We start from the raw sequence: 27,471 nt of genomic DNA, 5'->3' as shown, positions 1-27,471 counted from the left end.
TTTTGAATTTACAACAGAGTGATGGCATCAATCTACTGAGACAATGTGTATGAATTCATATAATATGTTAGAAAAAAAAATAAAGGATACATACATATTCAGACATATAACATAAATGGTAAGATATGTTATAATTATAACGTGATCCTAGTACATTAAGAACTGACTTGCTTTGGCTGGTTCTGGGGAATACACATTTAATGTGAAAAACGACTGTGATAATGAATAAGTGATGTTTCAATAAATCATGTTTCAAACCTCTTACCTAGTTTGATATATTAATGAACTGCGGAAAATATAATCTCATTTAAACAAGATTGACAAGGTAAGTTTAAATTCTGTGTTCATAGGCTTTTAGTTATTTATAATTATATAAATATTTATTATAAAGTTTATCACCTTATGGACGCACATTAGATAGAAATATCGCATAAAATTGGTAAAACAATATTGTTGTATGCAGTTTGCTCAACACTGCTCAGAATACCCTCTTAGCTAAAATCTATTTCAATAAAAACATATTTAAATGGAAATGTTCATATAGAAAAGGTTAATATATCATTCAGAATTAATTATATTTATATCGTTTCTATGATTCAAAATTAGAATGAACAAAAACAAAAACATTGCAAGTGTGTCTTTATTTATTTTAATAAAAATATCTGTATTTTGGATTTGATCTACCCAATGTATCAATAATTATAAATTTTGTTTAACTAATACGAATAACTTAAACATACATTTAAACCGTTAATAATAACAACTATAAAGGTATGAAAGGGTGGTAAATTTAAGCAATCAATGTACTCCTTCTTCTGATTGACGTTTCGGAACGATACATAGTATGTGTGCGTGTTTCAGTTCTTCACGGTATATAAGGTACAGTACTCAGAATTCAATAACTTTATTTGCATTATTTTTATCATAATTATAAAATATTTAGACATAGACCTTTAATATGTTTGAAAGACGTTTCCAAGCACACCATTCTCCATTCGAGCCAAGTCTAACAAAGCTTGTCCATAACAGAAGTAGGCATCTGCACGTTCTTTAGAAGTTTTCACAGTAGGCTTTCGAGAGTATGGCACAAACAAAAAACAACAACAACAATTACAACATTATAACAATAAGTATGTACAAATCATAGTTTCTATCACTTCAAGTTCCATAAAAATATGTATGAACCATTTTTCCATTATAAGCAACATTGTTATCAATATAATATCAACATGTACCATTCACAAACATAAATTAGATACTTAGAACTACAAATTAAAACTAAAGCCATTCTTCATTCAACAATATTTATAATATATGATTCGCAATATAACTTTATTTGTTTAAGTATCAGTTTTCTTTTCTGTACTCTTCTGTGAAATACTTCATTTAATGTGTTCTTCACAATTGATTTCAGCATACATTTATCATGAATTCACATAGAATCTAAACATAACAGTTACTATAATAATATGATATTTTGCGAACTGTTCGTGCCTATATTTTATGAATGTTACGCTAAACAAAATTAACTATTTAGAAACATTTCATGAATCAATTTAAATTTAGTTCATATTCTTATATTAACGTAGTCTGAAGTGTCAGCATTCAGTACATGTGTATTTTTCAGCTCCATGTAAGTATTTGGCTCCCGGGTTGAAGCGTTCAGATGTTCATATGCTACATTGAAGTCATCATAATTATTTATTTCTCTCCTGCTTGCATCCAATTCTGTGTAATTGGATGAGACATGGCTCCCAGCAGTAACACCTAAATCAACGAGTATATATTATAGGTATCGCAAATCAACTATGTTTTTTAATGTTCGAGTATGTAAGAGATTGTATAAATTTGTAACGTTTAAAGGCAACAAACCCTGTGAACCTTAAAAATCATTTATATTCTATTAGTTAAAATGATTTTGGACAGGTGATCTGTCCCAATATAACGGTTATTAATATAACCCGAGCCGCTAGGCGAGAGCTATATTGCAACAACTGTTTATATCCATCCATATTCATCCATATAACCTGTCAGGAATATTTATAACGAATTTATAATACTGCAAACTTCCTTTTAAGAGAAAAAAAGGAGATTTGTCATAAATTGACAGCAGCTGTGCATATACAACTTTATAAACGTCACGATTATCCAATGGAAGGCGACATTACAAACGTGTATTATTATAAGTATTCCAATATAACTCTATATCATAACAAGTTATATAACTTACTTAATATATTTATACACACAAATTGTTACAACTTATACACGTAACAGCAGGTAAAACGTAAGCATGCAGGTTTATTAAAAATATAATGTTTTTACCTTGTTTGGGACTCTCACGTTGTGAAGATCTTATATTTCTGAAAACACAAGTTTTTGTCAAGCGCTATTAGTCATATAACAATAGCAACAGTGAAGAAAATTTAACTATATAAATATCACATTGTTATAAGATACAGAAAATTATTTATCAATAAACCTGTTTTTATGGTTGTTTTTAACTGTTGAACTAACAAACAGACAAAAAAAAGTCATTGCCACCCAATCCACGAATCATGGGTTGAGCCCTTACCTGTTCACTACCATGTGTCAACATATAATTCTACTCCTGGTTAGTTCCAGGGAACGGAATGGAAAGTGATTTATATAAAGATCTGTAGAAAGGGTGATTCCTCAAAAGCATAGATCACAACAACAGTTCATGACAAGTGCAGGTTCTGTTTGATGGAGACTGTACTTGAGAGATAATGAAAAAGTGCAACATCCCTCACTTCCGCTAGCAACGAGGGATATTCAATTTTCAATACTTAAAATTGCTGGAATCAATGACCCCGAAGGATCCAAATATATTGTGTTGTTTGTTTGTTTGCTTCATTTTACACCTTTTTCCAACAGTATGTCAGTCATATGGGCGGGTAGGTTCCTAACCATCGTTCCAGAAGAGTTACACCAGTAAATTACGATACTGGAAAGCAATAAGGGGCAAATGTTTAAATCTGCCATAATTATGGCGCTTATCAGCTGCTGTTGTGATGTATGAGTGTGAAGAAGGGTGACACCCTCCCGGTAGTATTAATCACAACAAAACTAGAAAATGGAAACTGCAGACTTAGAGTGATTGGTTCTGTACATGATGGATAATAAAAAAAGCAATATATTTTGTTTCAGGAACTTGCTCCGAAACCTGGCTTAAAATGAATATGTTTCAACCAAAAAAACTAGACAAACATATAAATCAGCAAAGAAAATTGAAGAAGAGAAGGGCGGAACCATTTACTTTTTACGACTGAATCATTTAATGTTGCGTACGTTTTTTTAGCAGATAAAGTAAAATCAATCATAGTTTAAACTTCTTCTGGTGTTTCTATTAACTAACGTTTGAACATATATGTATTCAAGTATCCAATATTTCTCCTAACGTTGATATATGCATCGTGGGAAAGGTAATTGCTTTTCCGATACGAACAGAAATGGATTTTAAAATCATTTAAGTGTTTTGAGTACATCAGATTTATTAAGCACATACATGACCTTTTTATGATATTTTATTATTCGTTTTACATTGTATAGCTTTATTCTATATATAATGCATATTCACAGGCATGACTTTAGTAATATAAACAATTCGAGATTCATTGTTGTGATTTTTTGCTGTCATAATAATGCATGTTGGAATTGTAAGGCCGTTTTTAAATTTCTCAATATGAAGACGCACAATAAGCACATAGTATACATTAAATCGCCTTTACTGATTCTGAACGGTTCATAAACGTGACTAATCAAATCTTATCGAAACAGCTTACTGGATGTCATGTCTATGTCAAATTTGATGCTTTCAAATTTTCATTGTACAATTTATTGGTGAATATGACTGAATAAAAGTCAAGGGACCAAAGTGAAGCTTTGAAATGATATTTTGACACATGGCTCAAAAATACTGTTATATGGATGTTTTGTTTATTAAATGAGAATTCGAACATATTATCAAATTTTTATCAGAAAAAATTATCCCCTGCTTACTTAAACTTTTTGTATCCGAAAAATGACCCAGCAACAATTGCGAGTGTAACAACAGATGCACCGACACCAACACCAACAAAAGTCCCCATGTTTGAAGAATTCGTGGTTTCCTCTGTTTTCTGCAGGCTTGCTTAAATTGAATATCGATAACATTTTCATGTTATTTGTTTTATCAGAAAAAAATATATCCCCCACTTACCTAAATCGTTTGTATCCGAAAAAAGACACAGCAACTATTGCGAGTGTAACAGCAGATGCACCGACACCAACACCAACAAATGCCCCCGTGTTTGAAGATCCTATAGTTTCCTTCGTCTTCTTAATGGTCGCTTAAATTGAATACCGATAGTATACTTTTCTGACAATTTAAGAAAAGATATAACTAGGAGCATCCCAACTAAATGATATACGCTGTTTATCATCATGATATCTCCGTCATATCATCAAGATAAAACTATTGTAACAGTAACATGAATTAATACAAAAATAAAAAAATAGGCCTATCTATAATTTAAAAAAATAAAATTGTGCATATTCGGTGGGTGTAAATATTAAATTAAATTATGCAATTTAATCATTGTAAATATATGATACATAATAATAATGATTTAAAGGCTAGAACTAAATTCAATATAATGGACACGTTCCTTGACCGTTTAAAAATAATTAGGTTATAACAGTTGCAGGTCATGTTTTAAACCTATCATGAGTGCGATCGATACGATAATCATACATGGGTTTTTGTGTTTACTAACATGACATGTGAAAGGAAAAAGTAGATCCAAGCTCAATACACCTTTCGATTTTACTTCTGACATGATAAGTATTTTAACATATTACTTTTACCAGTTACAAGTATTTAATTGATACATCATGTGTTTGATTACCTTTAGTTTTGAAATGAAGACGATTTGTGTGAAACGAGTGTCCTTCTATGTTTCTTGCGAACATCTCTATTTCATACTCTTGTAGACTTGAGAGGTCATTTAAAGTATAATTCATATTGAAATCACCGTTGTCTTTTATTGATTTGTTTAACCATATATGTTCTTGCATTATTTTGTAGAGTATTACAAATGTTTGTTGAAATCCTCCATTAAAACCAGGACTCCATGCTAGTGTAACCATTGTGTCTGTAATTGAATCGTTCATGACACTAAAGTCCTTTGGTCGCTCTGGTTTATCTGTAAATTATAAGTTATATGGTAAACTCAAAAGCTTATCTTAAAAAAAATAAAGTGAATACTTTCACCAATAATAACAATGTTGCTTGCACTCAAGTGTAAAGATGATAATTAAATACAACTCGTGTAATATATTCAAGATACTTACCGTCGGATTTTATGTATATTATTTTGTCAAGAACTAATACTACACCATTGTTTAAGTAAACATAAACTGTACTAACCTGTGGCTTTCAATTCATAATACTGAGTATACATTCCAACTGAATTTTCCACATCTACTTTATAAAGCCCTAAATCGCGTTGAGTTGTGTTCTTTATAGTAATATTGGTTTGTAAATCATTTGAATGTATCAAGTATTTATTGTCATTATCGGGAATGGAAACATTGTCCTTAAACCAACGGAACATTGTTTTGTTTGGTTCATCGAGATAATTCAAAGCTATAAATGGTAATGTTACATCAACGTTCAGAACTGTTGCCACTTTCATAACACTTGTGTCGCCAGAGGATGGTCTTGGTTGGCCTGCAGGCAAAAATATGTATTTCCATTTGACTTAAAATAATTATATTAGTCATGTAATCTGACGTACAATGCTTTTTTTAAAATTTATATACGGGTTTATTCAATTATCATAATAAAGGTGTAAGTTATGAAATTATATTTCATTATTACAATTATCTTGCTAGGTAACTAACTTGCATTGAATAAATAAAAATAGCATTAGGTTGCTTACTTTTAACTATAAGAATCAACTTTGACTGTGATGGTGAGTCCGTTGTGTAGTTATTTCTTCCGCTACAAATATATTCTCCGGCATCTTTATACGTTGCACTACGTAAAAATGTGTGGCGAGCAATATTTGACTGTGATACCTCGATAATGTAATCACCCCTTGGAGACTTTATTTTTAAATCTGGTGGAGGATTGGCTTCAGCAATGCATTCAAAGTATGGCTTTTGAGTTTCATTAACTAAAAAGGTTCGACCTGAGCTAACCGTAGATATCGTAAATTTGTTTATTTCTGATGGAACTGAAATAAGACGAAGATTCTAAGGACATGATTAAAATCGCTCTATTTTTATTGTATAAATGTTAGAAAATCTTGAATAGAAAAGTATTTTTATTGTAAAAAATATAGTCACTTAACCAATTGCATGTATCATTTATCATTTAATCAAGAAACATGTAAAAATCTTACAAAAAACGTTCAAGTGAAAAGAGTTTCTTCTTTCAGCTTTTAAATCAGTGCCAATTGTAGGAAACATTTCTGTTATTACACTACAGGTGTACATTGCATTGTCTGCTCTTGAAACGTTCTTGATAAACAACAGTCTGTTGTTCGATAGACTTGCTTCACCTTGTCTGGACCATGTTACTATAGAGGTTGAAGGATTGCCATATACTACAGGACATACTGTTTCCAATTGTGATCCCTCAACAATACTTACGTCATCTATACCATTCACTATAGCTGGATCTATAAATAAAAAAAAAATATTATAATGTTTAAACAAACAAGCAATTTTAACGGACAAAGAACTAGAAAATATTGTTTAAATAGAAAAGCAAGTGCTATCAAAATAATGAATATAAAGCGTATTATATATCGGACATAAACATCCTTAACGATAACTGTTTTAAAAAAGAAAACAGTAGTTAGAGTTTTTCAGAGGTCGACATTTTCAAATGACTCAAATGGAGTCATACTTCTGCACTGAATATTGTCTTCAAGAATGACAGAGGCATAGATCAAACAAATGTTAAACACGAAAAAGTTAATACTTATTTTCTATTGAATCGTTCAACAAAATGTTGTCAAATGGCGTACGTATAAAGTATAGGTATAGGTATCTATTGTGTAACTATGAACAAATCTTCTGAAAGTGTGAACTGGAAAAATGAAAGTGCAAATAAAAATTAGCTGGTAAGTAATTCAGTGATTTTTTGCAATGTAATGTGTTCCGTCAATGCCTTGTCTCTAAAAGTAAAATATAAGAAATTCCGCTACAACGACATAATATGAAAAACGAGTTGTTATAACCCAAAACTAGAAAAAATTTAAATCGTAGGTTTCACTCTCTATTTTATAATTTGAAGTAAAAAATCTTTAAGGTGAAATCCTTGAAACAATTAATTTTACACATACCGGTATCCTCTTTTAGGTAAAGGACTTTGAAAATTAGTGTATAATTTTTATACTTACATAATACGTTCAAAATTAATTGTGAGGTATCTTTCCCTACTTCAGTTTTGCCAATTGATCTCTTCATAATATTTTCAACGTTGCAAGCATATCTTCCACTTTCCCGTCGATTGATGTTGACAAATTTCAAAACGTTCGTCGACTGTGTTTTAATATATTTGCTCATGTATCATTTGTATGTCGGCATTGGTTTACTTGTCGAAAAACATTTTACATTGATTGTTTCTGATTCAATAATACTGACGTTTTCCATTTTGAACCTGAACGCTGTCGCATTATCATTTGAAACGTGTATTGTAGGGGGCCCTGGAGGATCTTGAGTACAAATTATAAAATGTAACGTAATGAGATAAATTTATAACTGACATAAGATACTTTTAATGAATTTGTTGCGAGTATTGAACCTCTGTAATACTTCACCTTTGAATGAAATATATATAAAGTAAAAATGGCAAAGACATTTTGTCACGAAAACTAACACTATCAAATCTTAATGTGTGATTACAATATTTTTTCTTTCAAATATAATAATCAATTATGTGCTTACTTTAGCTAAGAAACTGTAAATATACACTTACAAAGGACAATTATTGAAAAAGGTGCTTCCGACTTTGAAATTATTTCTATTTGACTTGCAAATTCTTTCATCAAGTTTGTTGCTCTGCATGTACTATTAATGTCCAAATAGATGTTAGATATACTCAATCTGGGATTGCTTTTGTTATCATCCCATTTGATGTCAGGATCAGGATTTCCTTTGACATCGCAGTAAATGGAAAACGTATCATTTCTCACTACGTAAAATATATTTGATTGAATGAGCTGTCCGCTGGAGTTTTCAAATTTAAATTTTGGTTTGCTTGGAGGATCTGAAATTATCAAAATTAGTAACATATTTTGTGAAACGTGACACAATATAAAGGTAAAGTAAATGATTTGATATTAAAACATCATCTGTGAACAAATCAATCTGTTTATGATTGATTTACTATAATGTACTTACACAATACTGTTAGATTTAATGATGACGTATGACTCCCGTCTTCATATGAACCATTCGTTCTTATCATCCTATTTGACGCCACGCATTTATAATTCCCCTGATTGCTAAGTTTAACGCTTGTTATTTCTATCGTATCACCTTTGTCAGAAAAAAACCCTGGACCAATCCATGTGTAGTTAGATAAAGGATTACTTTCACTGTAGCAAGCAACTCGCAGAGTGTTGTTTTGTATAACACGAACAACGCCAAATACATCTGTTTGTCCAATTTTAAAATGTGGTTTGGTTGGAGGAACTTAAAGGAAAAAACAACAACTAAACTAGTAAGAAAAATAATACATATGAATTGATAATGTACATACACTTTTATGATATTAAGTTAAGTAACCACAATTTATAAATAATTTAAATAATAATCGGCAAAATATCAAGCAATAAACGGTCAATGAATTGAAAACACAAAAATAAAATAAGGATTTTAAGGGCGTAAATCGTAAAGATTCGGAACAATAATACACCTTTATTATCATGCATTTCAAATTTTATTAATGTGTTGCTTTCAAAAGATAAGATATTAGCCTTTTGGTTTACATAATGTTATGACACACTCAAAGGCACGTAATACTTATACTTACATTGTACATGAACTGTAAGGTTTGTTATTCTTTTCCAATTACTTAATGTGTGATGTGACGTACAGGAACATGTGCTATAATTGCGCAATGCCGTCCATTTAACTGTGCTTGTTACGGTGCTTTCTTGGGTATTCATTGTTATGTCCTGACTGTCGAAACAGTTCCATTCCAATGATGCAAGTGGGTTTCCTCCGGTAACCGAACAAACAAACGCGCCTTTATCAGACACAATGACCGATAACGGATCGTTAGTTTCAACTCCATGTATGACAGGTGAAATATCTGGGGGATCTGAAAAAGATCATGCTTATGGGTCTGAGTTTAAACACCTTTTCAGCATACTCATTTTCGGGCAACTTATAACATTTTCGAACCCTGTCATCAATTTCGTTGTTTCTGTTGTTCTAAACAAGTAAACTCATTTACTCAGTAAGAAAAAACCAACGGCTTAAAATAATTATCATACAAAATGTAATGTTTAGCCTTATAAGGTTGCTTCGTAAATTATGACTAATTCTAATAACCCGATATTGTATTATGTAATATGAAGGTATATGTTATTACATATAATTATCTACTATGTTGTATGAGGTCATGATTGTGTAAATATAAGCAGAAAAAAAGTTTAATTACAAAATTATCATTTGGATGATAACAAATCAAAAAATATAGCAATTTAGTTCCGGATTGCACCCCTTCTAAATTATTGAACTGGTATTTCTATTTTATATATACATTTACTTCATTGAAAAGATTCATAATATCCACAGTCAATGTGATAAATGATTTTAGAGACAAAAGTTGCAAAAATGTTATTAAAAAGGTATTGTTAAATGTGTACCAATTTCAACATTAAGTATGCAATTTGAACATGGTCGACATTTTGTTGACATTTAATGTTATGCTTATTATGTTTGTCAAGGATTTCTAATAAATGGTAACGTTCTTAATTGAATAACTTTTCGAAATAACTATAATGGTGTCATCTTCTCGCATTGCAATTGTGAGTACAACAACCTATTAAGCATCGTCTAAGACTGTTTACAAAAAACATTCTCATGTCCTATCTCTTGTGAAACAAAGGTATAAATAACAGCCGCATATACATGTAATTCCGTACCATTGTTTATTGGCAGTTTAAGACGGTTATGTTTTCTTCTTTGTGTAAAGTGACAAAATCACGTGGAGTTTAAGAATTGTTTTTGTGTAAGATGAAATGAAGTAACATTTTCTTTTTATTTTATGCTTTAATACAATTTAAAATAAAATTTCCGTAATATTAACTGAAATATCAATATCGGTTTTCCCGACTGGTAGCGCTAAATTTCAGACGAATCTCTCATAAAAACATAAAGTCTTGTGCTAACAAATAAGTTCAGAAATCAACTTTAAATGGCAATGATATAATTTATTTTATTAAAACATATTCGAATTGTAAGCAAAAATTAAGTTAGGAAGAAAATTCGCGAAAGCAATTAAAAAAGAAGTATCGCTATTGAAAAGTGCCGAATAATATTGTGATATTTTTACTGTGAAATTATCAAATATAATTTCACGAAAAAACCAGTAATCCAATCAAACGCAAAAAAATGCTTATTTAGATAATTGCCAGATTGTATGTGTAATTTGTACAAGTGCATGCATATTTGAGACAAAACCTGTGCGAAGAAAAAACGACTTGTTGAATGTATAATCAATAATTTTATAAATTCATATTTTTCATGATAAAATGGCGATCTTTTTTGTTTTTTGTTTTGAATTTTTACTGCACGTCAACACATAACTGGCCATATCGTGCCGAATGCTATAATATGCTTAAAATGTTATGTTAAACTTTGTAAATGACAGTGAAAATGAGCCAATTAGATCCTGGAATACAAGTTTATCTCTTTCAAAATATCAATAATGTTTTTGATGGAATTGTATTAAAGAGTTTTTTGAGCGATATTATAGCATAGCGTGTATACTTTACGGTTGCAATTAAAATTATCATTGTCCGTCCGTCCGCGACAGTTCGCAAAGGTTAATGTATATTTGAGGAAAAAAATACCGCATGGCGTATGACATCGACTTGTAATACTTATGTTCAATTATTAATTATGATTTTATTTATTCTTTACAAAATATTCAAAAGAGTGTAGGTTGTATATTGTACAGTCATAACAAATGCTATAAGTAACAAGAGCCATGTCAACATGGCCATCCCCCGCCGAATGTGTTTGCTCATTGGAAGAATGTATATGTAGTAGAGCGGAATAATTCCATTTTAAGAGGTCTTTTGGTAATGAAAACTGATGGCTATAGTGATTACAGATTTGAAACCTATGTGAATACTGATGGCTGAATATAACAAAGGGCAATTACTGAAAAATAATGCAGGGTAGGTTATCATTCTTGTGTGCTGCATCCCTCCTCAGTAAAATCTATCCACCTATGAAGTTTCAAGTTGATACCTCAAATACTTTTTGAGAAAAAAATTGAATTGAAAAATTAAGTATGAAAAAGAACAAAGGGCAATAACACAACAATTATAAAAGGTAGAGTTATCATACTTGTGCAGTGCACACCTCCTGAGTAAGATCTATGCACCTATGAAGTTTCATTTTGATATCTCAAAGGCTTTTTGAGTTTTGCTCTGGACAAAAATTAATTTTGAAAAATAACAAAGGGCAATTACTCAAAAATAATGCAGGGTAGAGTTATCATTCTTAAGCACTGCACTCCTCCTCAATGAGATCCATCCATCTTTGAAGTTTCAAGTTGATACCTCAAATACTTTTTCAGATAAGCTCTGGACAAAATAGCATGAAAAAAACAAAGGGCAATAACTCAAAAAATGTATAGGGAAGAGTTATCATTCTTGCGCACAACATTCCTCCTCAATAAGATCTATCCACCTATGACATTTCATGTTGATATCTCAAACACTTTTTGAGTTATGCTCAACTCAGGTGAAAAATTAGGTATGAAAAATAACAAAGGGCAATAACTCAAAAATTATGAAAGGTATAGTTATCATTCTTGTGCACTGCACTCCTCCTCAATGAGATCCATCCACGTATGAAGTTTCAAGTTGATACCTCAAATACTTTTTGAGATAAAGTCTGGACAAAATAGAATGAAAAATAACAAAGGGCAATAACTCAAAAACTATGCAGGGTAGAGTTATCATTCTTGTGCACTGCACTCCTCCTCAATGAGATCCATCCACCTATGAAGTTTCAAGTTGATACCTCAGATACTTTTTCAGATAAGCTCTGGACAAAATAGCATGAAAAACAAAACAAAGGGCAATAACTCAAAAATTGTAAAGGGAAAAGTTATCATTCTTGCGCACAACATTCCTCCTCAATAAGATCTATCCACCTATGACGTTTCATGTTGATATCTCAAACACTTTTTGAGTTATGCTCCACTCAGGTGAAAAATTAGGTATGAAAAATAACAAAGGGCAATAACTCAAAAGTTATGAAAGGTAGAGTTATCATTCTTGTGCACTGCACACCTCCTGAGTGAGATCTATGCACCTATGAAGTTTCATGTTAATATCTCATAGGCTTTTAAAGTTATGCTCTGGACAAAAATCAAATTTGAAAAATAACAAAGGGCAATAACTCAAAAATCATGCAAGGTAGAGTTATCATTCTTGTGCACTGCACTCATCCTCAATGAGGTCTATTTACATATGAAGTTTCAAGTTGATAACTCAAATACTTTTAGAGATATGCTCCGGACAAAAATGTCGGACGGAAGGACGGACGGACGGAAGGACGGACGGAAAGTCGGACGGACGGAGACTATTTCTATAACCTCCGCCGAAATTTTTCGGCGGGGGATAATAAAGGCAAAGAAGTAAGGATATGTTTTACTTTTGTCAGTTTGCTTGTAAAGGACAGACCGATGAATGAATATCAAACAACGATTTATACGTCGCGCGGTATTTTTCCCCTCTCACATTTGCATGTTCCATCGCTGTACAGATATATATTTAGTAGCATGTATTTACCATAAAGAATACTCCATATAAAAATGACGATCGCATCATGAAAATTATAAAGATATAAAATTATAATACATAACCGAATATAAGTAAGAAAACAATCATTATTATACATCCATTTTTTCTCTTTCAAATATGCATGCATTTGTTCGAAATTCTACGGACGGTCGGTTAGAAATATCTTTATTGTATTTCTTTAAAACTAAGTTCATGCCAGTCCCTACATTATTACGACAATTTTCTAATGATTAGAGTATATTGACTGAGTGTAGGTTTAATGCCTATTTTGTGATCGAGTAAATAAAATCATACTATGTGAGCCTCTGACGAGCATGATGATTTTTTTATTCAACGAGTCCAATAAATTCAGTATTGAATCTATACGAAAATTATATCCATGTTATCACAGATTCAAAAAAAGAACGGTTTACAGTTAAAACGAGTCATTTGTCTTGACACGCCTATAGTATAACGCTTACATTAGCGTGTTTTAACGGTATGTTTATAGATGGCGCAAATGACGTCACGTCAAAGTGCTATTTCACTTGTATAATATCGTTTTTATGTCTTCATTACATTCCTGCGCCGCGGTTTATATGATTAATAGTAATCATCTAACTAAAGTCAAAATGCATGATTAAACATTAGCATGGAAAAATCTACAAAAATGCGTTTCTTGCACTTCTAGTCGCAGGGACAAGACATATATATATAGATATATAATATGTATTTATCTATTTATTTAAGCATCGTAAAGTATATTAACTTCCTAAGAATATGGTGTCAATTTCATGAAAAAAACGTAGAAAGCAAACAAAATACAAAATGAACAGACTTACATGTAACATTAACAATGACGTCTCTGCTTAATATGTCAGCCTTGTCAAATCGGGTTCTCACTTCACAATACAGACGTAAGTTATTTATAGTTCTATTTGGTCTCAAATGTAGTACGCTATTGACGGCTCTGAGACCATATTCACTATTAACGTATCTGTTGGTTGAAAACTGTGTCACATTATATATGATCTGGTTATTACCATTACGTAGATACCATTGTACTCTAGGATCTGGTCGACATGCTGGTGTGATGCAGGAGATATTTTTGTCCTGATTTTCCTTCATGTATTCCCCATTTTGTTGACTCAATGTAACACTTGTAGCGGGGACTGTAAAATATTACATCTGGAAATTATGTAGATTTATTTTAAGTGAAAGTCAAAAGACATATATTCACATGTGCAAATACCGAAAAAGGGGTTTTTATATACCTTCAAGAAGTAAATTAAATGCCCCTAAATTCTACAAGGCATATATATTTCAAAGTTTATTGACATACAGTAACGTTTAATTTAAATCAAGAAAAATTACATTGTTTTATTATCGTCAATAATGGTAGATTGAAAGATTCAAAATACGCCAATAATAAACATCAATTTAAAGAATTTAAATAAAGTCTTTGACATTTATAAGTTTTAGTACTATAAAGATATTATCATATGAGGTCACAATGGAACTGTTTCGGGCTTTGAATTTGCAACACATGGTTGTAAGAAAGTCGGTAAACAAAAACATATGTGAATTGTATGGAATATGAATGTTAAAAACAATATAAGCATAATATATTGGCAACATACATGTATAACACAACAGTTATGCCAGATATGGAATTGATAGAAACATAATCAGCAATTGTTATGCATATAAACAATTGTCATTGTTATATTACCTGACACTTCTATAACGACTTTATTTGACATTGATAAAAGCTCAACACACATCCATTCAGCTCCATGTTGAGTACGATCAATCTTTTTTAGGACAACAGAATAAGTACCGTTATTGTTACAAACACCACTAAATAAATCACTGTCTCGTAGAAAACGTGACGTTACACATTGTCCATCTGAGTAATATAGATTTGCGTCACCAAACATCTGAGAGTTAAACCAAATGGATTCGCTAATAATTCCATTTGTTTTCGAACATGTGAGTGTTGCACTTGAATTTTCTACGGCATATAATCGAGTTGGTGTCAGCTGGATCATGTTCGTCCATACACCTATGTAAGATACTCATTAAAATACAATTACATTGAGCATTATATCAAAACATGAGAAGAAATACGGTTTCCTTGTCAAATAAATAGGAAAATCAGTTCACTTTAGTCAGATTGATAAAAATCCAAATCCAAAGTAGATGCTAATGAATGAAACGTAAAGCAAACCCTTTGGTGTACCTTTAAAAGATATTATATTTGAAATATTTTGACAAGGATGATGAAATTGGCTTAGGAATTAAATGCCATTTTATCAAATATTTATTACTGTTATATCTTTTGCATTGGGACTATTGACATATATTGTTAAATACTGATAGTGGGACTTAATAGAAGTAAAACTATATCTGGTCATCGCTTGCGTAATTTTATTTAAGACAGTAATGTCCATTCTTGATGATAGAATGTTGCTTATACGGGAACTGAATGAACTAGACCTACCCTGTCATAGCGTGAATACCCGCGCATACAAATTTGTCAGAATCAACAGTAGTCATTTAGAGCTCAAGGACAACCTGCCAGCCAAATCGGAGGGAAGTAAGCCGGTGCATTGCTAGGTTATGTATTCTACATGTTTTAGGAGAAAATATCAAAGTGACCTTAACTTTTGACATACTAACCTCAAAATGAAACTGCCATTGAATGATTTCAATACCCCCCCCCCCCACATTCATGCAGCCTTGCCTGGAGGTGTTTTAATATGGTGAATATATGAGACTATTTGAGCAGACAAGCTAATTAAAATAAGCCCCTGTGACCTTGACCTTTGACCCAGTGACCTCAAAATCAAAAGGGGTCGTCTTATAATCTTGACTAACCTCTATGCCAAATATGAAGACTGTGGGTCAAAGTAATCTTAGGTAATTGGGCGGACAAGCTTTTATTATTTAAGGCCCCTGTGACATTGACCTTTGACCTGGTGACCTCAAAATAAATAGGGTCATGACAAATCTCCATATCAAATATGAAGACTTTGGGTCGAAGGATTCTAAAGTAATTGGCGGAAAAGCTTTCTTCAGTCATGGACCCTGTGACTTTCACCTTTTACCTGGTGAAATAAAAAGGGGTCATCTATTTATCATGACTAACCTGCATGCAAAATATGAAGACTGTGGGTCAAAAGATTCTTACGTTATTTGGCGGGCAATATTTTGTTTAGTCAAGGCCCCTGTGACCTTGACCTTTGACATTGTGACCTAAGAATAAATAAGGTTCATCTTCTTTTAATGACTAACCTTCATGCCAAATATGAAGACTGGAGGTCAAAGGAATCTTATGTTATTCGGCGGACAAGCTTTTTAATGTCAAGGCCCCTGTGAACTTGACCTTTGACCTGGCGACCTATAAAATCAAAGGGTGTCATCTACTAATCCTGACTAATCTCCATGCCAAATATGAAGACTGTTGGTCAAAGGATTCTAAAATTAATGGGCGGACATAATTATTTCAGTAAAGGCTCCTGTGACCTTTGACCTGGTGACCTCAAAATCAACAGGGGTCATCTATTAATCATGACTAACTTTCAAGCAAAATATAAGGCTGTGGGTCAAAGGAATCTTAAGTTATTAGACGGACAAGAAAAAACCGACGGACGCCCGACGGCCGGACGTCCGGACGGCCGGACGAGCTGATTCCGATATACCCCACTTACAACATTGTTGTGCGGGGGTATAAAAAGACTTTGATAAGGCCATAAAATGGACTTACCGATATCAGAGATCAACAATATATAAAGAAAACAACATCCGTTGGTATACATTTTGTTAATCGTTTATCAGCTCCTGAAAATAATTAAAGAATCATATTCAATTCAACAAAAGTGTTGCCGCACGCGTAGTAGGTATTATACAAATAGATTCATGCATCATTTTTAATAGTTAAGATAAATTGACTTGGTTTCATAATAAAACAGATGATTTACACGTATCATATAAATTTCAGGATAAATTACGGAGAGCTAAGTGAGTATTCTTGAGATTTATCTGTAAGGCATTCGACACTCTTCCTTACATATAAGTTAAAGTATCAGTATTTACTAGAAATTGAACACAACTTTCCGATAATGTACACTTATGTCTTTATTGTTCACGTGTTTACATACTCCCCTCAGAAATAATTTATAAGATGAATAGATTATCCTGGGGCCCGTCTTATAAACGGTCGTACGACCGTTTTTATCGTACGATTGCCGTACGTCGATCGTACGATTTTGGCGGTGTCTTATCGAATGTCGCAGATTTTCATTAGCGTACGATTATCGTAAGATCGTGCATTTATTTCTACGATCGCAGAGAAGCAGTCGTAGATCCGTGCTCTCTGTAAATGCTACAAGGCCGTAGAAAAAGTAGGCCTTTCAGGCATCAATCGCATCTATTGGATTGCCCGGGTAGTCATTTAGTTGTGGCCGAACATCAGCTTGGTTAATTTTCATTAAAGAAACCTATGATCTTTAGATCTTGATTAAGCTTCAACAACTTAATTTCATATTATACTTAATTAACAGATTTTGAAACTGCTTCCTTAATAATATTATTCATAAAATAAAAATGGTGCTTACAATATTTCCTATAATTCTCACCATGAGAGAAAATAATATATTAAATAAAACTAAAATTCCTGTGTAGAAAAATAATGAAAATAAATATATGATATTTTTGGAGAGGGTGGAATGTGAAAACAGTAAATTCATGTAAAAATAAAAATTAGAAAGTGGTAAATGATAATTTATCTTTATATTGCTTTAATCTAGCCCCAATAAACACATTTAGATATAATTAATTTTATTTAGTACTTAACCGCAAATAATGTAAAAAAATCAAATATGATTACATGTTCATGTACAAGTAGGCTTGTATTAATAATGTTTATTCTTTTATAATACAATAATGAATAAGGTTGGCTGATATTTCATAGTAGGCAATATAAAAGCCAACAAGCAGTTGAATAAACAAAGGAGAGTGCTTTACTTCTCAACTCATGCATAGTGGGTTCGAATGACTGTTTATCTTTAATAGTCTGTGATGCATGGCATGCCTTTGACATAAACAAAAACAAAAGAAATGAAAGATGACAACACTGGCCAACAAAAATTGGAGTGGGGCTCCTAAACGCTTAAACAGTCTGTATTTATCTGTTTATATCAATACATGCTACAAAATGGTTATCTTATAAACGGGATTTACCAGCAACTGTCAGCGATTAGAAATAGTTCTTATTCACAATAACAGCATCCTCACACTTATAAATGCACGCATCAGACTCAAGTGAACAGCACAGTTACTTTTTGTGTTCTAATTACAACAGACCTCTTCGTTCAGATTGACATTTATTTGCGCCTTTTCTCCATTTTGGAGAGTAGGATTAAGAGCCGTACGTCTATGAAAATCGTAAGATTTTAGGTTGAACGTAGGACCACGTTGATAAGACAGTATTGCGATCGAGCGTACGACAATCGTAGATCAAAATCGTACGATAAGATTTCCAAAATCGTACGATAGTTGATAAGATGGGCCCTGATTCACAGAGAAACCTCTTTACTTCGTTAGTTTCAATTACATGCTAATGATGTCAAATAACGTTATAAACGTTTGATTTTAAAAAGTCGGAAAATTTACATTTATATTTTTTTAATATAACAAAGCAATTTTTGTATATATAAAAAGGTTGACTGTAAACAAGTTATATACCATCTGGTTTGTGTTTTGATGCTCAGGAATTTACAAAAAAAGACCGCAAGTAAGATTAAAAAAAGAAGATTTTTACAGCATTAGTGTCGGTGATGTTTATAGGCTATTTATCACAGGTTTGGAGTCTTGGTGCGTTAAAATTGACCTCGAAGGCCGTAGGCTTGAGTGGTATATATTTCTCATTTGGTATCAACACAAATATATCCATTTTTCGATTCTAACAACTTGAAGGCAAGAAAGGTAGATCAATAATGATGTTTCTTGAAGCGGAAATTATTTCTCCTGCTGCTTTCCTTTTCCGCACAATTCGGTCGCTACTAAATTATGATTCGTTAGTTCATTTATTAATCAATTTATTATCAGAAAAAAAGGGAAACACTGTTTTACTCTAAATGTCGTATATATTTTTATGTTTCAGTAATTTTGCTAACAATGTTCCAGCGTGACAGTATATATAACGGATCATGTCTAACAGTCCAAAATATTTAAACTCTAAATGTGTATGTTGTGCAGAATTGACCTGACATAACAAATGATAAAATGAATTGATTATAAGCATTATTCAATAACGTTGCATTTCTTGCAACAAAGTGCACCATTTCGTGCTTTTCTTTCTGAGAGATTGCAAATGTGCGCGCACTTGTGTGTGAGTTTATTTATAAACGCCATCGGTTGTCCATTTGGACGGTTCCTCAGAAAAATATTGATCATTTAAGATTTCTGAGGGCAGTGCAAGATATAGAAATATGCCCTTATTTCAGAAGAATATCTTGCTTCTCATACATGGGACATTGATCCAATGTGTCTTACTTATTTTAGATGGCAAGGCCGGGAATCGAACAATGTCGAAATTACAGGTCTCGCGATCTAACCAATTGAGCTATGCAGGCTGGCATAACGGTGGGAATAACTGTGCATCGTTTCTGTGCAGTCTGTAAAGTAGTTAACCAGTACCAGTTGCCTTACTTTCGCAAGGAACTGATGACATTTATGCAAGTGATGAGGTTCAGGGCAAGTGTCCCTGGAAAATATTTCATTATCAACTACAACAAGTGATCTTCACCATCCGGTTATCGAATCTTGTCGCCCGATTAACAGTTCTACGCTCTACCTGCCATCAGGTATGTTAATACCCCTAAGCTATCCCAGAGGTTTACATTCGGGCACCATAAAACCACACGGGCAACGTTTTGCGTACATCTGGGTTCCGGCCCGTGAAATCTTTAGACATCGGTATCCAAAAACCTTATCGTAGTGTAAAGGGGACAAGACATGTTGTCTGCTTGTTTTTAATATTTTTTTTATTGTGATATGCAGCCTTCATAACAGCTGACCACTTTTCAACAATCTGTTCTGTCTTATTTTGCCTATTAATTTCCACAGTTTATTTATCTGATTTGACATATACGAGAAATATAAATCGAAACATAATGAACCGGATAGTACTACGAACATATTTTTTCTAAATTGCGATATAAAGTTGATAAAGTTATCTCTATGTGAATTGTCGATGTTTGTATTTTGTGTATATTAGTGTTATTTTGAAACAAAGTTTAAACTTAATATGGATAGGTGTATGCGTATACGTGCGCGAAAACGGATTTTAACCTGGTATTGACATCGGTAATACGATACAGTAACTACTGAATTATACATTTATTATCATTTCTAGTGACAGATAGTATGCTTTATGTTTTCCATTACAAAAGACTTTACTTCGATGTAACACGTGAACGATTTAATATCTGTGTGATTTGTTTCCAGCTAGAATGAATGTCACGTCAACTTCAAGGTTCTTTTTTCCTGTTTGTTTCTTCGGATTTATAATTCGATTTTCAGGTAGTGTAAATACGTTTACGTTTTACTCACATCAGTGTTGTTATCTTTTTCTGCTCCTTCCGGATCATTGATGCCAGCACTATTAAGTGTTGAGAATTGAGTACCGCTCAAGCCGGTGCTAGGGGCGTAAGGGGTGTTGCACTTTTCATTATCCTTCATGTACAGACTCAATCAAACCGAGTCTGCAATTCTTTTTTATTTATGTTATGATTAATGCTTCCGAGGTATCACTTTGTTTCCAGATTTTAAGTACTTACTGTTTTAAGAGCATTCCCCTTGCTAAAACAATTTCTTAATGCTGAACCCTTATGTAAGAAAATATGTTGTTATGTACATTTGCCATAAATCATTTGTTAAAGAATCGTTCACCAATGCTATTGACTGGAGTTACTAAACTATCGAGATAATCTTATGTATATTGGCAAACGTTTCCTAAAATAAGCTGTTTATAGATAAACAAGGCAAAGAAGAAATTATTTCTTATAATTGTTGCTATAACAAATTCAAACTTTAAGTAAATATGAACATGGTGTCGGAATTGATGCACGGAATAATTACGTCTTCGGATAACTTGACATATTTTATTAGACTAAGAGATGTTGAAAATGATTGTTTGCGTCATCCATTGTTGTGTATGAAATCTCATTTCAAGCCTTAATTCATTAAATTTTGTACCAGTATACAAATATCATTTACATTAAAGTTTACATAACAAACAGTGCTTCATACAATTTTGAATCATCTAAAATATAAAAATTGATTTGTTATCTGAAAAGCGGTTTACTATTTTATGTTTCTAAAAAGCAGCAGTAATCACTATTGCTACAATATATGACCGAGTGAATCGTGTTAAGAGTTGTTGCTGTTCTTTTAAACATTTTCCCGAATATACATATATGAGCCTATCATGAGCAAGACGGAAATAGCCGATAACAAATCTCTTCTGCCTATTTTTTAAAAGCTGCGTAAAAGTTATTCTGATAATTGTTGAAAAGCGCATTGATGTTTTTGTTCCTAGTGAGTGTCTGCAGATTTTAAAATTTTGGTTTCAATTTTGGAAAAGAATACCTCCAAAATGCCTGTTTGATTTTTGGAGAGTCCCGTCCCTCAGATATGTTTTAAAGGAAAACATTTAAAGGTATTGTAACGCTCGAATTAGAGATATAGAGGATATTTGTTTGTTTGTGTGTAAGATGAAATTTTATTTCATCGAGTGGGCTTTAAAAACAGTATTCTCACGAGTGGCGTAGCCACGAGTGAGAATACTGTTTTTAAAGTTCACGAGATGAAATAAAATTAAATCTTACACAACAAACAAACAAATTTTCTTTTTCTTTTATGCTAAAAAACAAGTTAAAACGAAATTTCCATAATATTAACGTAAATATTAAAATCTGTTTTCCCCATTGAGAGCCCCATTTCGTCGGAATTTCTCATTAAAAACAAGAAGTTTTGAGCTGTAAAATAAGTCCGACAATCAACGTTAAATGACAGTGATATTATTTATTTTGTTAAAAAAATAAGAATGATCGCTTGTTTTAATAATAAAAACAAACAATTCTTGTAGGAGAACAATTCCAACCATCCATCCATATTTCTGTTACTTACTGCGTATTTATATTAGACCTGGCTTTGTTAAATGTAAGCGGCAGCCATTTTTTAAAGTTGTGTATTTCACGGGAGGAAAATAATTGTGTTTGATTCAGAGGGATATCATTTGGATTTGTTAGTCATACACCTTTTTAAAAGAAAGGAAACATATTTGAGGATTGAAACAGACAAAAAATAAGTGTTGACAGATGTGAAAACATGAAAAAAGCAGCTATGAAAATGGAAAACTTGGAACTTGCTCGGAACGCTGGGTGGTTTAATTGTTCAACGAGGTGATAGCTGTCATTGCTTTTCAATTTTTCTTAAAGCATACGGCAGTTATTGCTCGTAGGATACTTTAATGTGCCCAAATGTCATCAAGAGCAGTTTGCATGTGGAAGGAATGTATTTGTCAGACTGTAAAAATGAAACAAAAAATTTAGAGATGAAATTTGGGGATTGGAATTTGAATGAATAGAAGTAACTTACTGTAAGTTTTCTTCTTTTTATTACTTTTGACATTTAAGTTGATTATCAATTTCAGCTTTGCGTTTTCTTTAAACAGCCTGTCATTGTCAGAATTGTTAGCAAAAATAAAATTGAGGTACCACATGGGAAAAATCTAAAAAAAGTAGTTTCGTCATTGAAAAGTGTGAAATTATATTTTGATAATTTTCACTGTGAAATTATCAAATATAATTTTCACGGATAAATCAGTAATCCACTGAAAAGCATAAAATAAAATACCAAACGATGCAGAGTTACAGAAAATAACATCATTGTCAAGGTAGTCATCTTTGTGCGGAGTAGTGGGGACATAAAGGGACCACTTCTCCGTCGTCTGTCTGTCACAAAGCTTGTCCGTACTACTCCTTCTTAACTACTGGTGCAATTTCATCCAAATCTTACAGGAATAATAAGTACTATGTCTTATTGTGCATATTGTCAGCATTTATGGCCTGTCTATTATCTTTATTTTAAAAAAAATGTCTGGGCTACTTCACTAATACCACTTTTGCATTTTCAATGCATATTTAAGAGGATGTATTTGTAGCTCTAGTCCGTACGCATATTGCACTGGTTTCCAGTTGAATTATTATTTACCGAGTTGTGGCTCTTTTATAAAAAGGCATTTTTGTGTCTTGCTAGATATACCATTAATGGTTCAATGTATTTTCTTTCAGTTATGGCTCTTTAATTATATTTAGTATTTTCTTTCTTTTTAAGTTTGTTCGGACCACTCCTCTTATAACACTAATGCAATTTCAATGAAACTTTACATGATAAGTGGTAGGTCACGTACTTGCGAATTTGACACGGGTTGTTCTGCTTGGATGAGTTTTGGCCCTGGCATTGCCCTTGAATAAAAAAGGTGTTAATAAAGTTTGACCACTTCTTCTTATACCGCCAATGCAATTTCAATTAATATTTACAAGATTGATAAGTAGTACTTGTGTATAATACACAAATTATTCGCTTGAATGATTTTAGATGAGTTATTGCCTTGAATAAACAAGAGAACCGTTAGGCGGAGCATTATATGCCCGAAAGTGATTTTTGAGAACGGATGAATCATTTGTAAGACATGGGAATTAAATAATTTTACTACGACGGATGGACAGAATGACGCCGTGGATATAACATAATATAACCAATTTTTAGGGCAATAATTAATGTACTCAATATAATTATGTGATCATTCTATAAAGTTGAGTTGTAAAACTTTTAACAATATTAAGGTCATTTGTTATTAACCTTTGACCTTTTAACGCCAATATAGATATGGATCTTTTTTCAATTAGGCAATCATCCCAGGAGGTTTGATCACTGTAAGCCAAATGGAACTTGTATTATGCTCTGGAAAGCACAATTTCAAGTGTTAAGGTCATTGTGACCCTGGCCATTGATCTTATGAGCCTAAAATCAATAGGGGTCATGTATTTGACATGGCTGTTCATCCTATAAAATTTTACAGCTGTAGGTTGATTAATACTTAAGTTATTGCGCAAAAACCGTTTCAGTTTTAAGGTTATAATGACATTGACCATGTGACTCAAACATTAATAGGGGTCTTCCACTTAATATTGACAATCTTTCTATGAATTTTAAACACTGTGGGTCTAAAGGTACTTAAGTTATGCTCAAGGAAGCACAATTTTCAGTGTTAAAATCATTGTGATCTTGACCTTTTACCTTATGACCCTAAAATCAACAGGTGTCTTCTTCCCAATATGGACAATCATCCTATGAAGTTTGAATAGTATGGGCCAAATGGAACTTAAGTTATGCTACGGAAACTGTTTTCAGTTTTAAGGTAATAATGACATTGACTTTTGACCTTGAAACATCAAAATCGACAGAGGTCTTCTACCAAATATGGACAATCATCCTATGAAGTTTGAATATTGTTGGCCGAATGGAACTTAAGTTATACTCTGGAAATTGTTTTCAGTTTTGAGGTCATAGTGACCTTGACCTTTGACCTTGTGACCCCAAGATCAATAGGGGTCTTTTGCCTAAACTGAACAATCTTCCTATGAAGTTTGAATATTTTTTTTATTTCTCTTTATTGTACAATGCAAACAATAAAAGTCATGAAATAGTACAATAATACAATACCATGAAATTTGATGTAATAACAATGTTCTGAAATGATACACACAAATTCATACATTTGCAAAGTACTATATGTATTTTTTTATTATATTTTTTTTTAAAAAGGCAAAGTTTACTCTGCACAAACGTTCAATTATTAAAGTTTGAATATTTTGGGCCAAATGGAACTTAAAATCAACAGGTGTCTTCTTCCCAATATGGACAATCATCCTATGAAGTTTGAATAGTATGGGCCAAATGGAACTTAAGTTATGCTACGGAAACTGTTTTCAGTTTTAAGGTAATAATGACCTTGACCTTTGACCTTGTAACCCCAATATCAACAGGGGTCTTCTATCAAATGTGGACAATCATCCTATGAAGTTTGAATATTGTTGCCCGAATGGAACTTAAGTTATGCTCCGGAAATTGTTTTCAGTTTTGAGGTCATAGTAACCTTGACCTTTGACCTTGTGAACCCAAAATCAATAGGGGTATTTTGCCTAATATGAACAATCATCCTATGAAGTTTGAATATTTTGGGCCAAATGGAACTTAATTTATGTTCCGGAAACTGTTTTCAGTTTTAAGGTCATAGTGAGCTTGATGTTTGTACTTGTGACCCAAAATCAATACTGGTCTTCTAACCTATATGGGCAATCACCCTATGAAGTTTGAATATTGTTGGCCGAATTGAACTTAAATTTTGCTCCGGAAACCAAATTGCTAATGGACGGACGGACGGACGTACCTACGAAATGGTACTTTTGTGACTTTTCCTATGATCTTTTCAGCCATTTATAGTCACACAAGGCCTGTAAAAAGACACACAAGTAAAAACGGAATGAATAAGATCAAAGAAAATGTGTTCTCCAAGTCACACAAGTACCTCTGGGTTTGTACGGACAGACAGACGGGCGGACGAACGCCAGGGGGTTTACCATATTAATATGCCTAAAATTATTTCGGGCATATAAAAAGATTTTTTCGTGTTGCCAGCTACACTGAAGTGCGTCTGAAACTACTGGTGCAATTTCATAAAATCTTTAGGGGAATAATCTCTACCATGTCTAGTTATGAATCTCATCAACACTTTACAGTTCGTGATATTAATTTTGAAACTTGTCCGAAATACGCCTGTGATACCATAAATGTAATTTCAATTAGACAATACAGAATTGATCGATATTGATCGATTATTGTGCATATGACACAGGGTTTTTAGGTTTATGAGCTTTGCCGATGGCTATCATGAGGAGACACATGTGATCTGATTGTTCCGCTATTTAGATATAGAAACTGAAGAAAAGCTTTCATATTTACATGTTTGCATACCAAAAATCATCAAGATCTGAGAAATTTCGGTAGGAAAAATGCCAGTTACCTTAAGTAATTAGCATGAATCATCTTGTAGTTTACCTTTACTAAGCATGTTCAAAAAATAGCACTTAGAGCATTATTCGGCCCGCCAAAGATGTTCATAAGTTTTTGTTATATGTATATTGTGAAATTTTTTTAATCATCTCTGAAAGTATATAATAATAAAATGCCTAAAGCTTTGATAATTGATGATTTAGTGAGCCATTTCGAAGATTGTCAAAAAGCCATTTGGTGAAACGTGACCCTGCCCAGATATGTCATGGGTTTTCTTATCCAGATGTGAATAGACAATTCTTAAATTGCTCGTGCAATATTTAATTGTATTAGGAATTTAAAAATATATATATATTCATAGTGAAAAAATGTTCTCTAGAACTATAAGGGTAGAAGATGATAAGCATAAATCATAATGGAATTAACAACTTATTTATACAAGACAACCTTGAACTCTGCTTAGTGGGTTGGATTAAGGTCATAGGTTTCACTGACATTAATAAGGATACTCGTATTTTTGGAAGTCATCTTTCATAAAATCATACAGGCTAGAGCTTAGACATTTGGCATGTAACTTAGGAATTTACAGGTAATTAAAAACTGTCCATAGAGTCTATATCCCCTTGTGAGCGATAAAGCGTTTACCTTATTTGTATACTGTATAAATACATTTTTAGTCATGTTCTAAAATCATAAATGCTTAAGAAACGTGTACACACATACACACACGTACACACACACACACACCAACGCACACACACACACGCACTCACACACACACACACACTCACATGTCTATCTTATGTGAGAAAATGTTTTTTTTTCAGATTGCTTTTATATAAGTGCAGTCTATGGACTGAGTGATGTGGAATTCATATGTGTTTTCAGTCCGTACACAGAAAGTCAACAGTGGTTAACAGATTCAATTCAATTTGTTGTATGTGGTGCCACTAGTTGTTCGGATAATTCAACTAATCCAGCACGGAATTCATTTACGCCAAGTATTATTTGTAGGATTTTATCTCCAAGATTGATCCTATCAACTTCACTGATGATAAGAGGATAGTTGGATGTTACAATGGGATAGACACAAAGGCACTAGTTATAGATTTTCCAGGTTTGCTTTTATAATGGCATAAACATGTTCTCAATGATTTTGATGATTTACATAAAGATGCAGTAACCTTAATTTTTAAACAAGAAAAGCAACGATATTTGTGAGCTTCCTTAAGTCTTCATCTACATTTGGTTATATTATATATAAAAGTTTTATCAG

At 32.5% G+C, this 27,471-nt stretch overlaps 1 protein-coding gene across 1 annotated transcript in view; it reads right to left on the bottom strand.

Moving 5' to 3' along the window:
* Positions 1-409: 409 nt before the first annotated feature.
* Positions 410-27,471, bottom strand: part of LOC132744596 (hemicentin-1-like) — a 47,172-nt gene continuing 20,110 nt past the window's right edge. The window contains exons 7-19 of the mRNA XM_060733355.1: positions 14,782-15,114; positions 13,892-14,221; positions 9,053-9,343; positions 8,419-8,712; positions 7,994-8,284; positions 7,611-7,730; positions 6,411-6,689; positions 5,946-6,242; positions 5,432-5,734; positions 4,911-5,207; positions 4,223-4,352; positions 2,326-2,363; positions 410-1,767 (exon numbers count right to left, since the gene is read on the bottom strand). Coding sequence (XP_060589338.1) covers positions 1,568-1,767; positions 2,326-2,363; positions 4,223-4,352; positions 4,911-5,207; positions 5,432-5,734; positions 5,946-6,242; positions 6,411-6,689; positions 7,611-7,730; positions 7,994-8,284; positions 8,419-8,712; positions 9,053-9,343; positions 13,892-14,221; positions 14,782-15,114 — 3,203 coding nt within the window. The 3' untranslated portion in view covers positions 410-1,567. The remainder of the gene's footprint in view (positions 1,768-2,325; positions 2,364-4,222; positions 4,353-4,910; positions 5,208-5,431; positions 5,735-5,945; positions 6,243-6,410; positions 6,690-7,610; positions 7,731-7,993; positions 8,285-8,418; positions 8,713-9,052; positions 9,344-13,891; positions 14,222-14,781; positions 15,115-27,471) is intronic.

The sequence above is a fragment of the Ruditapes philippinarum genome, unplaced genomic scaffold (genome assembly GCF_026571515.1).
Source record: "Ruditapes philippinarum isolate M1 unplaced genomic scaffold, ASM2657151v2 ctg3830_1_1_1_1, whole genome shotgun sequence".
NCBI lineage: Eukaryota > Metazoa > Mollusca > Bivalvia > Venerida > Veneridae > Ruditapes > Ruditapes philippinarum.
The sequence above is the reverse complement of the archived record's forward strand: the minus strand, read 5'-3'. Positions and strand labels throughout refer to the sequence as shown.